The 13,933-nt window shown below is 43.4% G+C and overlaps 2 protein-coding genes across 4 annotated transcripts in view; one reads left to right on the plus strand and one right to left on the minus strand.

Moving 5' to 3' along the window:
• Positions 1-867: 867 nt before the first annotated feature.
• LOC308293386 (peptidyl-prolyl cis-trans isomerase FKBP14-like) lies at positions 868-4,116 on the plus strand (the record flags this gene model as incomplete). Its single annotated transcript, XM_080735871.1, has 4 exons — positions 868-1,061; positions 1,586-1,737; positions 2,909-3,036; positions 3,849-4,116. 4 exons carry the CDS (start codon positions 868-870, stop codon positions 4,005-4,007), a joined length of 633 nt encoding a protein of 210 aa, XP_080591997.1. The 3' UTR covers positions 4,008-4,116.
• A 1,138-nt stretch (positions 4,117-5,254) lies between these two features.
• Positions 5,255-13,933, minus strand: part of wipf3 (WAS/WASL interacting protein family member 3) — a 15,792-nt gene continuing 7,113 nt past the window's right edge. For all 3 annotated transcript variants that reach the window (XM_080736013.1, XM_080736014.1, XM_080736015.1), the window contains exons 4-8: positions 13,349-13,504; positions 10,142-10,909; positions 9,335-9,478; positions 7,384-7,485; positions 5,255-7,246 (exon numbers count right to left, since the gene is read on the minus strand). In XM_080736013.1, the coding sequence (XP_080592139.1) occupies positions 7,197-7,246; positions 7,384-7,485; positions 9,335-9,478; positions 10,142-10,909; positions 13,349-13,504 (1,220 nt within the window). In that variant the 3' untranslated portion in view covers positions 5,255-7,196. The remainder of the gene's footprint in view (positions 7,247-7,383; positions 7,486-9,334; positions 9,479-10,141; positions 10,910-13,348; positions 13,505-13,933) is intronic.

The raw sequence follows: 13,933 nt of genomic DNA on the forward strand, positions 1-13,933 counted from the left end.
TCTCTGAGTTAAATCAACACTTTACAAAGTGGGAAAGAAAACCCCTCAAATGGGAGTCCGTGAGCTAATGCAGAGGTCTTCAATAGGGGGTCCTCAGAGTTACTACAGGGGGGCCACCAAATCTTTGTGTGATAGGATCATGTTTCTTACATTAACCCTAGCATCCCTATTCTAGTGGAACATTAGCCAAAAAATAGCAGATCTACAAGCTCACAGCGCGAGGCGTTGTGAGCTTGTAGATAGGCAATTTTTTGGCACAGAGGATTGGTGTAGAGGGAAAAGAAGAGCAGACTAGTAGGTATTGCCAGTTCAAGTGGTAACATTTATGAAAATACACATTAATCCAACCTAGAGAGATGATACTGTGCTGTCAAACAAGTCTAAGCTGTATAAGAAATCGATGAACATCTGCAACACAATTTTATACGATATATAGTGGGGGTCCCTGCTTCATCTCTCTCTCTCAGCTAAGGGGTCCCTGGCCTGAAAACGTTGAAGACCCCTGACCTAATGCATAGAGCCCTACTCTGCAGCATAGGTCTGCACTCTGCAGTGGATGAAGTGGGATGGGCATAGAGGCGGGGCATAAGGAAGAATGTAACCAATCATTGAAGAACTTCCTGCAACAACTTGTGGAATGAGACGTCGCTGCCACGTAGAGAGCCATCTCTTGAAGGCAGACTGTTGCTAGCTCGTGCTGCTTTGGTGTTGTTACTTAGATGTTGAGAATTCATTCGTACCTTTGCAGCAAATATTGATCCGTTCATTCAGGAGCTGCAGACAGACAGACAGACAGACAGACAGACAGACAGACAGACAGACAGACAGACAGACAGACAGACAGACAGAGTTCCCCGGCAGGGCATGATGTTGCTGACCGTGTTGAGCTGGTGGAGCTCGTCTCTCCTGGTCCTCGTCAGGGGTCTGCCTCCGCCCGAGGCTGAGGTGAAGATAGAGGTCCTCTACAAACCTTTTCTCTGTCACCGCAAGTCCAAATATGGAGACATCCTCTTAGTGCACAATGAGGGATATTTCCAGAATGGCACAATGTTCCACTCTAGGTAAGTCTGGTCGAGTGAATGAGATGATTCGACGATAGTGTGTAGACAAGCCAAGTGCTTTTCTAGGATCTCCTTTTAGTTGACCTTGTACCAGTGAACTGTACCGTCACGAAACTGTACCTTTTCCTATGCAAACTTCTAATAAAGTCTTCAATCAATCAATCAATAGTGATAGATAGGCTGGGTCCTTTTGGAACCCCCCCCCCCCACAATGAGCCCTGAAGTGAGGGTCACTGGATCCCATTTTAAGAGACACTGGTAGCCTGATCATCCAGAATATGTCGGAAAAAACTGATAAACGATGCTGGTTTTGCTCACTAAACGTTTGTAATTTTACTAAAACTCTCTCTCTCTCTGTGTGTGTGTGTGTGTGTGTGTGTGTGTGTGTGTGTGTGTGTGTGTGTGTGTGTGTGTGTGTGTGTGTGTGTGTGTGTGTGTGTGTGTGTGTGTGTGTGTGTGTGTGTGTGTGCGTGCGTGCGTGCGCGTGTGCGTGTGTGTGTGTGGTTCGTGCGATCGTGCCACAGTTATACAAGTGGTGACAAGCAGCCAGCGTGGTTTACTCTAGGAATCAGAGAGGTGATCAAGGGCTGGGACAAGGGCCTTCAAGGCATGTGCGCTGGAGAGAAGAGAAGACTCGTCATCCCTCCATCCTTGGCCTATGGAAAGGAGGGGAGAGGTAGGCCTGCCCTGTGGACAACAACCTTCTCACCCCCTTTTGATGATGATGATGAAACATAACATAGATCTGATCTACAGCAGGAGTGTCCAAACCTTTTTCAAAGTGGACCACATTTGAGAATATGAATATATCATAAGGCCAACAACTGCATCTCCTGTCATACTGTACAGTACCTTTGAATTGGCACATAACAAAGTCACGCACAAATTCATTGCATTACAACACTTTTATTTAACTACAGTACAATATCAATAGTAATTGGTTGGCAGTGCATGCACTGCGTTGACATATTTACAGTATATTTAACAATACAAAAGTATTGTACAAATGGCTGTGTAGCCATTACTAGTCGAATGTTACTAGGTTTGAAAAGAAAGCCACCGGGTCAGACTTTGGACATGTTTGATCTACAGTAGCCTATATATTGTTGCATAGCTCATACACTGACTAAGCTTTATCCTTTGGAACTGCATTCTAGGGCTGCCTGCCTGATTGAAGTTTTAATGCATTTCTGTTGTATCAGCTGACCTCTTCTCAGCATGGAGCTTGTACAATACTACAGTATGCTTAGCACTGGTAAGCATACAGCACCATAACCCTAGCGAACACCTAGACATGTAACTTTAAACTAACTTCATTTAACTAACTAACTAACTAACCAACCGTCGGCCTAACAATAACAGCATGAATAATAATAATTTACTGTAGAAGTCAGAACAAATTGATTTAGGTGGAGATTTGCTTCTGAATAGCAGCTGTTTTCTACAGTAGTTTTGTCTGTTCTCCGTTAATATTAATGCTACAGTACAAACCTTGGTTTGTGTGTTTTAATGTGCTGGGAGGCAAGGTTTGCAGGTAATGCATGTCAACTAATTTAAGAGAGAAGGAAAATACAAAATATCAGATCTACTTGTTGCATCTGCGATCTGCTGTTTGTCGTATGCTGCCTGTACAATATTGGTCAAAGTAGTTCTCACATCTCACAACTTTTCATAATTGTTCATGTCCCTCATTTTATTCCTGTTCTACTATATACTGTATATTCTTTTAATTATTTTAGTAGTCAATGTTTCATGTTAAGCTTCTTAATAAAATCAGTTTTTCATTCATTCAATATGTTATTCAGTCAGCTTCCATTGACGTGTCTGCTCGTATTGTCTGTGGACAGGTAAGATCCCACCAGATAGCACTCTCACCTTCGTCATTGAGGTGATGGAGATCAGGAACGGCCCCAGGTCACACGAGTCCTTCCAGGAAATGGACCTCAACGATGACTGGAAACTCTCCAAGGAAGAAGTAAGGACATCAAGGCTATTGAATGATTACCCTTTTTTTCCTACTGTACTTTGCCTTGTGGTTTGTATTCTGGCACACACAAAGTGTTTCTTTTCTGTTTTCTCTTTTCTCCCAATTTATTAATTCTGTCAATTCCCAAGCCCCCTTGTACTGTTGTCTCTTGTCACTGCTGACCCCTACTGGTTGGATGAGGGTGTACATGAGCGTGTGAAGCTGCTAGTCTGCTTCTTTTCACCTGACAGTGAGGATCTTACCCTGGGAGTATGTGACAGTGTGGAGCTACACGCTATTCTGGGATTATGGGACGCCCGGCCAAGCCAGAGGCACCGCAAAGCATTCCAGCTCTTAGTCTCTGCTGTGGTGGGCAGGAACTTGACGCCTGTACCACCCGAGGGCCTACCCAAGCATTTCAGATGTTATCCCTTCACAGAGGCAATCATGAAAAGATATTTCATGAACAAAATATCCTGCACTCTGCTCTTGCTCAGCTGCTCATCTTTATTTCACTTGACAGACGTTTTGGTCCCACTGGACCTCCTTCAAGAGTGTCTTACAGCCTTTGTGCACCCCTCTCCTATATATACACTCCCCTTCCTGTTCACAGGTGTGAGACAATCTCACTCCTCTAAGGAGTGTCTCTCTGTGATTGTCTCTCACCTGTGTGTGGTTGATGACAACCCTACACATACAATTAGGTCTATATTTACATTATATTACAGAAACTGTACATTTCAGAAATGTGAACATTGGCTTTACAGCTTTCATAAATCCCTTCACAGAGAAAAGCTCAATTCTGTCCCTCTGTTTACCAGGTGAAAGAGTACCTGAAGAAGGAGTTTGAGCGTCACGGCTACCCTCCCAATGACACCCACCACGAGAGCATGGCGGCGGACATCTTCGCCAAAGAGGACGAGAACAAAGACGGCTTCATATCCTCCAGAGAGTTTACCTACAAACACGATGAACTCTGAACCCACTCCTTGTCCTCTTTGGTCTGCGTTCATTGGTCATGAGAATTGTTCATCGCAGACGCCGTGTCAAATGTTTAACTCATTGTATCTAAAAAGGTCTTCTTTGTACAGTTGCATTTGGTATGATTACTCTTGTATGAAAGTTTCAAAGTGATATTCAAGCATGGTAGATCTTTGCATTTCCAGAGCCTATACCTCAATACAGGCAATGTAACTATGTTGTACAGTTGCACTATTTCCTAAATCATTCCAACATCATCAACCAACTTGTTTACTAAAGAGAGGAAACTAGACTCAAATAATTCCTGGTGTCCTGTTTCATCCCCAGTGCAGCTAATGTTGTAGGCTGATGTTTTCCTAAAGATTTATACTTTTTTTAAATTGTATATTACATTCTAGAGACCTGCTTGAAATGTCACTTGAATTGTATGATCCGTTATGGCTGTTGGGAGAAAATGAAATAAGATTGCACTCTATAACTTCTATGTCCTTCATTGACCGCAACACCAAATCTTTGCCAAATATTGTAAATCTACAAGCTCACCAAATGACATTTAGTGAAGCCTGTGAGCTTGTAGATCTGCTACTTTTGGCAAATGTTCACCAGTTATGACTTGCCCAGAATAGGGACACAAGTATGGTTAATTAATGATCCAATTAATTTAGTTTATTCTTTCTTTTAATAGTTGTAGTTGAGTGCAATTTTGATTTGATTTCCCTAGCACCCCAAAGGAGAAGGTCCCGACCTCTCCAAAGACAATCAACAATAAAACCCAATGTGCCTTAAAAATGGTGATGATTGACAGTCGTGACAATTTGTAAATTCTACCCACTTTGTAAGGGTTCATACTTTAGATTGTAATTAGAGAAAAGAAAAGATGATTGTTAAATTGTTTTCATGAACTGCTTTCTATCGTTTTAGCGATTTTTTTCAGTGGTTAAATATGTATTTTTCGACACAAACCCATTACCGAGATGCACCGCAATCTTTCATTGCCAGATGTGACTTATGGGGGCTAGTAGTTTTACTGTAAATAGTAATAAAGACATCACTGACTTATCACACTTATTGTGTCTAAAAAGACATACCGGTATTTAGCCACTTGTACGCGTGCCCCAACCGCTGAAACGATAGAAAGCATAAATGAAAACATTTTAACCATCTTTTCTCTAATTACAATCTAAAATATGAACCCTTGTTGTAAAAAAAAACAAAGTTGTCCTTTAACATTTTACTTTAGTGAGACTTATTCAAATTCATGTACACAATTTAATCAACACTAGACTGTCCAAGATCATAATAACATGACCATTCTGTAATCATGAATGAATGTGTGTGTGTGTGTGTGTGTGTGAGTTTTATAGGATGTTTTGCAATGTCTGTGGAAAATAAAATGACCATGAGAGCTTTTTAAACAAAACAAAATACAGTACAGTGGTTTATTTGGTGGCAGAACCATCATAATACTTATCATAATTGACCAGTAGGTGGCACTATATTCACAATTGTTAGTGCTGGAATAGGTTCTCAACTCCTGGGGCAACAAACTACTGTTCTCTAATCCACCAGGCAATGGATTGAATTCACTTGTTGTCCCATTACAAATCAGTAGTACTAAGGGTTCCTTAGGACAGTAGTTGAGAACAATAATATGAAAATGAAATGGTGAGTACTGAGTATACAATACAGTACATCCAGTATTAGGAACATACAGATAAAAGTTAAAAAGCACACAATACAACAAGAAGAGACATTTTCATAATTATCTAAAAACTACCAGTGATATTTTGCACTGTCTGGCTGCACAATCCTTTGTTCCGTAGTAGAGACAAAGTATTAGCCTTAAGGGTCTCTGAGAAGAGGTAAACGTGGAATGTGGAAGTGAGCCATAACACTTGAAAATGAAACCGTTTCATTTTCACCCTGCTATTGCATATTGAACTTAGCAGTGGCCAGTGACATGAAGATACAAAGACACATCCAACGTTTGTAGCTGCTACAAAAGCTACAAAGCTACAAAAAAGTTGAGCTGGTTTCAACTTCCGCTACAAAGATACAAGCTACAAATATGCGGTGTAGCTTTGGCTCTTTTGTATCTGCCAGTATGAACACAGAAATGTTCATTTGATTCCGTACAAATTAATGAATTATCACATGCAGAGGATTTTACTGGACAGCCAGAGTTCATAATTTACAGTTATTGTGTATGTGTATTGCTATAACTAAAATGAGCTATTTATATCATCACCTGAGTATTGTTTTGGTTGAAGTGGTTGTAAAGTATTTGGGAGAGCTTTACCTTTGGGAGACACGTGTCATATCTTCTAAACATTCTGGAATCTGCACCACAAATGTCCTAAAGAGATGTTTCCGTTGCTTAAAACGGCATTGTACTGTGTATGTGTGTGTGTGTGTGTGTATAAGAGAGAGAGAGAGGAGCTAGGTTTTGAAATAGCTGTAGCACAATCTAGGCTAGTTATAATATAATCTGGAGATATTAAAGGTCATAGACTTACAAAGAGAAATTATCAATTCTGCTGTTAGCTCAAGCTAAATTTAGCAACGGTAAGGCACTGTCCTTGGATTGTGTGTGCACTGTGCACATGTGTCTGTGTGTGAGAGAGAGACACACACACACACAGGGAGCATGGGAGAGAGAGAGCACTGTAGCCCTCCTCTCACACACATTCAAAACATTCCACACTGGAGAAGGTTAGAGGGTCACATGGAGTATAGGGCGGGACACAGTTCAGCACTCCACATAGACTATCTCTCTCTCTCCTTCACGCGAGCATGCACGCACGCGCACACACAGACACACGCACACACACACACACACACACACACACACACACACACACACACACACACACACACACACACACACACACACACACAGAAGTGACCTAAATTTATGATACACTCTGAGCACACAATACATTGAGACCCTGCATGTAGACAAAGCCTTTTTCCACTGTCATTCTCATTAGTTTCCCATCTTCCTGTCTACAGTGGGGGCTGGAGACCCTGAGGTCAGCTGCTTGCTGAGTGTCTGTGTGTATAGTATGTGTGTGTGTGTGTGTGTGTGTGTGTGTGTGTGTGTGTGTGTGTGTGTGTGTGTGTGTGTGTGTGTGTGTGTGTGTGTGTGTGTGTGTCTCTCTGTGTGTGTGCATGTCTGTTGTTGTGACTCATCGGAGGTGTGTCCTGATCCCAGGTGGTTTGGCGTTCACCGTAGACGCTGGGAAAGATAAAGGAAGGAGAAAGAAGGCAGAGAGAGAGAGGAAATTAGAGAACTCAATGGGCTAATTGTTTTGTCATCAGCAAAATGAGTGAGTGTTGTGTTGTCAGCGGACACTGCCGCTGTTCAGTTGCTACCTCTGTTTTCTTTGCTGGGGTAGATCCGAGGAAAGGGCTTGAACTCGTCGGGAGGAGGCAAGTCCTCTATAGGGTGGAACTGGAACTTGGATTCAAAGTCATCTGGGGAGGAGTATACGTGTTTTTAAAGTCTTCCATTGTATCAAAGCCACAATCTGTAAGATTTAGCTCCTATCCTGGTTTGACCACAGCACAGGATCAACACTGAGCAGAGAGACCACCTCCAACCACCGCATATGTGTTAATTATATTGTATTAACATAAACTAACATATAGAAAATTATGTTTTCACTCATAAAAGTTGTAGATTGCAGCTTCAACTTTTGAATATTTGTCAAAAAGATTCTTCTGTTTTTTTTCTGATTATAAGTTGATGACATGCAATCCTGAGTCCCACTCAAACCCTAAAGGATAATAAAGCCTGCATTATACTTAATTACGCGTGGGTGTCGCATACAGAAAATAGCGGATATACAAGCTGACACCGCATCGCAGCGCAAAGTGTTGTGAGCTTGTAGATCAGCTATTATAACTGTGCGCCATCGGCACAACTACTGCAGCTATGAATTTGGCATAAGAAGACGATGGGATGCAACCTTGCAACGTTCTAGCACTAAGAGGCAAACCTTTGCAGTCGACTGTGTTGATATGAATGGGACAGAGTGAACCTGTGTGACAGGCTTAAAGGTAAGACAGACGACGGCCAAGGCTCTTAGATCAAAGTTCTTGATTTCCAAGCACCAACAGTCAAACATACTGCCGTGCCTTAGGGCACAGTCACAGGAGCACTTCAGGAGCGTCTGCATTCCGTTCACTTCCTTTCTATGGGAGTGTCTGGTTGCGGTGGTTTGACAGGACATTTCATCTGAAGCCTGGAGTTCAACACTGCTGAACGACGTTGACCAGGGGGTCAACCAATAGGAAAGAAGCATCGCGCTTCACCCCACTTGGAAGGCATTTTGCTTGTAGTTTTCTTTCAATGAGCCAACCACCCCAAATGAACTACATCAGATAACCAGCACTGCCCACAACCCACAAGACAACATGGGTAATTGAAACGTCTTTGACAAAGCAACAGGCTACAAGTCATTTTCAATGGTAACCAGTGACACCCACAAAAGTGACGGGCGTGACGCGCTTCAAATCAAAGTTGAGCTGACGTCAACTTTTTTTCAGCGCTCCAGTGACGCAGTGAAGCGTCAATCAATCATATGTTTTTGTTTCATATTCACTCCGCTTCTCTCCCCACAATTCCTGCTCTGTTGTGTAAATGGAAGAATTCTATGATGTCAGTCATCTCCATATTTGGGAATGTTACATTTTAGCATTTTTCCATTCAAGTCAAAGGAGAAAATGAATTCACAAATACATTTATATAAATTAAGCTATGCATTGCATTACAGAAAATACTGTTTAGCAATGTGTATTGTGTCTTTGTTTTGGTTATTCATTTATTTAGTTTTTTTGCAAGGTATGCAAAGATATGTTTGAAGATTTGCTATGAGCTAATGAAGGCAATGCTAAACACCCCTGTGAACACTATGCTGGATGTATGTTCATTAATAAATAGTTAATTAACCACAATGACACCACAACGCACATCCTCTATTTTTTTTTGTAATTAAGGCGAGATCAGATCACACATAGGTAGGTGACCTCCTTTCCACCTATACGCTGACTACGCCACTGGTTTTGATGCATACAAAGATGTTTATCGTGTTCTGTTGCAGTCACTTGGTGTGCTAAGTACAAAAATAATTGTCCCCCATCCTGATGAAAACACCAAGTGGGGAAAAAAGGTTTAAGAAATAGTCAAAAGTAGTGAAAATCTACCGATCTATAAGCTAGGGTTTAAGTGATTCATGGTCCCAGTTTAGGTTTTTGAAAAAATGTTCACCCTACTGTACATAAATGTGCTTGTTTCCGTGCGGCGTAATGTAATGTGTCTCACCCAGGCTGTGGAGGTGTCCATTTCTGAGGCTGGAGGGGCCGAGAGGTGGGGGTGGTGGAGGGGGAGGTGGAGGGATGCGGCTGGACAGCTCAGTGGACGGGGAGCGTGCTGGGGGAGCAGGGGGCGGGGCCAGACGCCCTGAACCTGTTGCCATAAAGGAGGAAAAAAACAGACATTTATCATCAGTATTAAGTACTAATCAATGTTAATAATTCAATATCCTATCCTAACTACTAATTGAAGCCGAGGCCGAATTGGCTGAATTGCGTGAAAGAGCCCTGACAGCACATGGTTGTTTCTACAGACTCCAAATTGTGCACGCATATAGCTCAGATCTTTGCCTACATTCTTAGCTAGGCCTCGACCCGACACGATATGCGGTTTTCCAGAACCGTCGCGAAAGGCTCGGATTCTCCGTATGCGGAGCTGATGTCTGACAACAGGGTTTTTCAGGAACCGGCACTGTGTCTGCAGAGATCTCCATATATGGGCATAAAATGGACGCAGACAGACAGAATCAGATATCTCCATATATGGGCATAAATGGACACAGGCAAACAAATGGTCAAAACGGGTCCTATGACAACAGGTATGGCGGCCGAGCTTCTAGTTTTACTAATTGACATGCAACTCAAATGATCTCAAGAAAAGGATTTTTATTTTTATTTTTTTACAATTACATGATTATTGTAAATTGCAATAACAATGTAGGCATTGAACAACACATTTAATCCAGTGTAAACTACACAGCGTAAACTACACAGCGTAAGGTGGAAGGCGATTGCCGTGAACCTTGTGTCTACGCACCTGCACTCCTGGGCACGGCGGGCGGTCGTCGTGTGGGGGCCGTGCAGGGGTAGGAAGGCGGCAGAGGGGGCATCCCCAGACGCATGGCCGGGGACGGCACGGGCGGCGCCTTGGGCGGAGGAGGGGGCAAGGTGGACGGGCAGCTGGGCGTGAAGGAGGCGGGGAGCGGAGGAGGGGGCGGGGGAGGGGGGCCCAGCGGGCTGTCCCGCAGGATGGGGAACCTGGAGGGCGGCTCGGAGGAGACCATGGGAGGAGGGTAGAAGTACCCCGAGGAGCGGTCCGGGACGGAGGAGGGGGGCACGGCAGGAGGAGGGGGAGGCGGCGTCGGGGGCTGGGGCGAGGCGGGCTGGTGGGCATGCAGGATGGGCAGCCAGGTGGGCTTGGTCACCTGAGACGGGGGATGAGGCGGAGGGCAGGTGGGGATGGGGGGCGGCCTGCTGGCGGGTCGGTCCTGGAAGGCCAGAGGCGGGGGGGGAGGAGGGGGAGAGGAGGGCATCGGCGGAGGGGGAGAGGAGGTGGGAGCAGGGGGAGGGGGAGGTGGAGGGGAGGTGGGGACAGGGGGAGGTGCAAGTGGAGAGGAGATGGGGACAGGGGGAGGTGGAGGTGGAGAGCAGGTGGGGGCAGAAGGAGAACGCTTGCTGCTATGAGATGGGGAGGAAGGCGCGGAGGACGAAGACGCCATGGGGTGGTGGGTGGTGTTTCCTCCATCTAATGAAAGAGGCTGGTTCCATAGGGGCTTCAGCCCTATGGTTGAGCTTGACCGGAAAACTACAAAACACACACACGCACGCACGCACGCACGCACGCACACACGCACACACGCACACACACACACACACACACACACACACACACACACACAGAACATAATATTAATTATTATATCATACAGTATAGGCTACTTACAGTGGCCTGGAAATAAAAATACAAGACCGCAAACAAATTAGCAAAACCGAAAACATGAAACATGAGAAAATGACAAGGCATTAACCACTTAAGCCCAATTTTATACTTTTGCCGGAAATAGCCGATCAACAGTTCAAAAGTTCACAACGCCTCGCGATTTGACGCATTGTGATGCGTAGTGAATTTGTACGGCTGGATTTCTACTGTAAATGTCTAAATGTTTTACACCTTTCTCTGTCTGCCCCGTTCTTGCTTTCTGTTATTTAAATATTGAAACAAATTTGGTAAAATGAGTATTGCTATGGTCTTCACAATTTAACACACGCACACGCACGCACGCACGCACACACGCACACACACACACACACACACACACACACACACACACACACACACACACACACACACACACACACACACAGAACATAATATGAATTATTATATCATACAGTATAGGCTACTTACAGTGGCCTGGAAATAAAAATACAAGACCGCAAACAAATTAGCAAAACCGAAAACATGAAACATGAGAAAATGACAAGGCATTAACCACTTAAGCCCAATTTTATACTTTTGCCGGAAATAGCCGATCAACAGTTCAAAAGTTCACAACGCCTCACGATTTGACGCATTGTGATGCGTAGTGAATTTGTACGGCTGGATTTCTACTGTAAATGTCTAAATGTTTTACACCTTTCTCTGTCTGCCCCGTTCTTGCTTTCTGTTATTTAAATATTGAAACAAATTTGGTAAAATGAGTATTGCTATGGTCTTCACAATTTAACACACGCACGCACACACACACACACACACACACACACACACACACACACACACACACACACACACACACACACACACACACACACACACACACACACACACACACACACACACACACACACACACACACACACACACACACAGCCATACTGTAGCTGAGTCAAAGAGTCCCTGGGAAAGACACTTAATTACCCTAATTGCTCCCCGGGCGCCAGATTAATGGCCCTTCCCCACTGATCCTAATAGTTAGGATGGGTTAAATGTGGAGGGATTATTTCATGTATGTGCAGATGTAAATTAACCCAGATACCCACGGTTAGTCCACACACAAGCTGATGGTTATTTGCGAAGGAAATAACACACTTCAACTGTAGTTCAAGCTACAGTAATTGATGTAAAAATGACAAGAGCTTGCCAGTGTTAAGTGAAAACGCTTACGTTTCAAAGAGGACTCTTGGAGAAATGTGCATATGAATAATAAAAGAGTATGCCACACTGAAGTGTCAGAGACTTTCCCTTAGCTTTTAACGAAATGACTCTAGTTTTACGCTATATAGAACGGAGGGACCTGTACTCTGATGAACATGGAACAGTGATTTTACTTGACATCAAACGATGTACAGTACTGTACTGACTCAAATCCTAAGTACTTCCAAACTGGGCCTTTTAGACTACTCCGAATGCAAATCCCTCTCTCTGTGACCGACTTGGGTTGTGAACTGTGGATAGGGTTGAGTTATTCAGTAGTTTCAGCTTGACCTACATTTTATTTTCAATCAATGAAAGTGAACGTTGGCCGCTCCGTTGGCGCAAAGGTTCCTGCTAGCGCTGCGGAGACAGCGGCTTTGAATCCTCCACGTTTCATCCGGCTTCCATACTAACATAATTGTTTATGTTTATGTGGGAAAGCCAGGGATGGAGAGGGAAATCTCTGTTGCTGCACTAGTAACTGAAGTATGCTGAACTATGACAAATAGGGTGTTCCTCTGCACACACTACAGCAGTGCTTCCCAAACTTTTCAGGTCGAGAGAGATTAGACATTTGCTTGGGACCCAAACTGGTGAAAAAAGCAGATCTACAAGCACAAGCTTGTAAATTGTAAATTTTCTTCTTTTACTTCTTTATTATTATTATTTTTATTTTAATGGGATTTCTTAGATTTGTTTTAAAATGTATACAATTTTACCATCATACATAATGCATATAGCCTACAGTGCCATCCCTAGGACCAACCAGTCCAAACACCAACCAGCAGGGGTCAGCAGTGACTTTATTGCAGTGTATGGTATTATTATTATTATGGGGAAATCAGAGAGTTGGTATAATGGCAAAAATTGGGAGAAACGCTATGATGTGAATTTGTGATGGTGGTCTGGCCAAAATAATTCTATGTACACTACAGTATGACTATGTTCACTTTGTATGTGTATGTATATATAACATTTGTATTTCCTGAATGTTGGTCGGGTCATGTTGTCACTATCATCCCTAACTAAAGTAAATAATATCCAACCAACCTGGGGTCTTCCCCGAGGTGTCTCTCTGTCCTGCAGGTCTGAGAGTCGGGAAGCCTCTGGCAAAGAGCCCACCCAAGGAGGGTGCCGTGGTGGGTGACACCCCTCCTACAGAAGAACCAACACTGCTGGACACGTCTCCGCCACCAGCCTTGAGCTCTGGGGAACAAATGCACGTGAATTATTAAAAACAAAAGTGGATTTGACAAATTACATGAATTACAGGGTGGATAACAAGTTGGGTTAACTGTGTGGTCTTATGGCCCCCTATCCATTTATGGTCAAAGGACCACAATGGAAACAAGCCTCCTGACATGTTTTTGCTTTTATCCTTTTGCTTCATTAGCTTCGATAGCTTCATTTGGTAGTACTCTGTCAGTCGTGTGTAACTTTGGGAGTGATCTGAGTGGGTAAAAATTAACCTTGAAGGTTGAAAAACAAAGACTGAAAACTGAATCAACATATGTACACACCGCTGTAACAGTACACATGAAGGTGTTATCCAGTGTTAATCTATTCAATGTAACTGTGAGAATATATGAATGTAACAAAAAGCAACACAATGGAGTCACCTTTTCCTCCATACAG

Source organism: Nannobrachium achirus (assembly GCF_963921795.1).
Source record: "Nannobrachium achirus genome assembly, chromosome: 10".
Lineage (NCBI taxonomy): Eukaryota > Metazoa > Chordata > Actinopteri > Myctophiformes > Myctophidae > Nannobrachium > Nannobrachium achirus.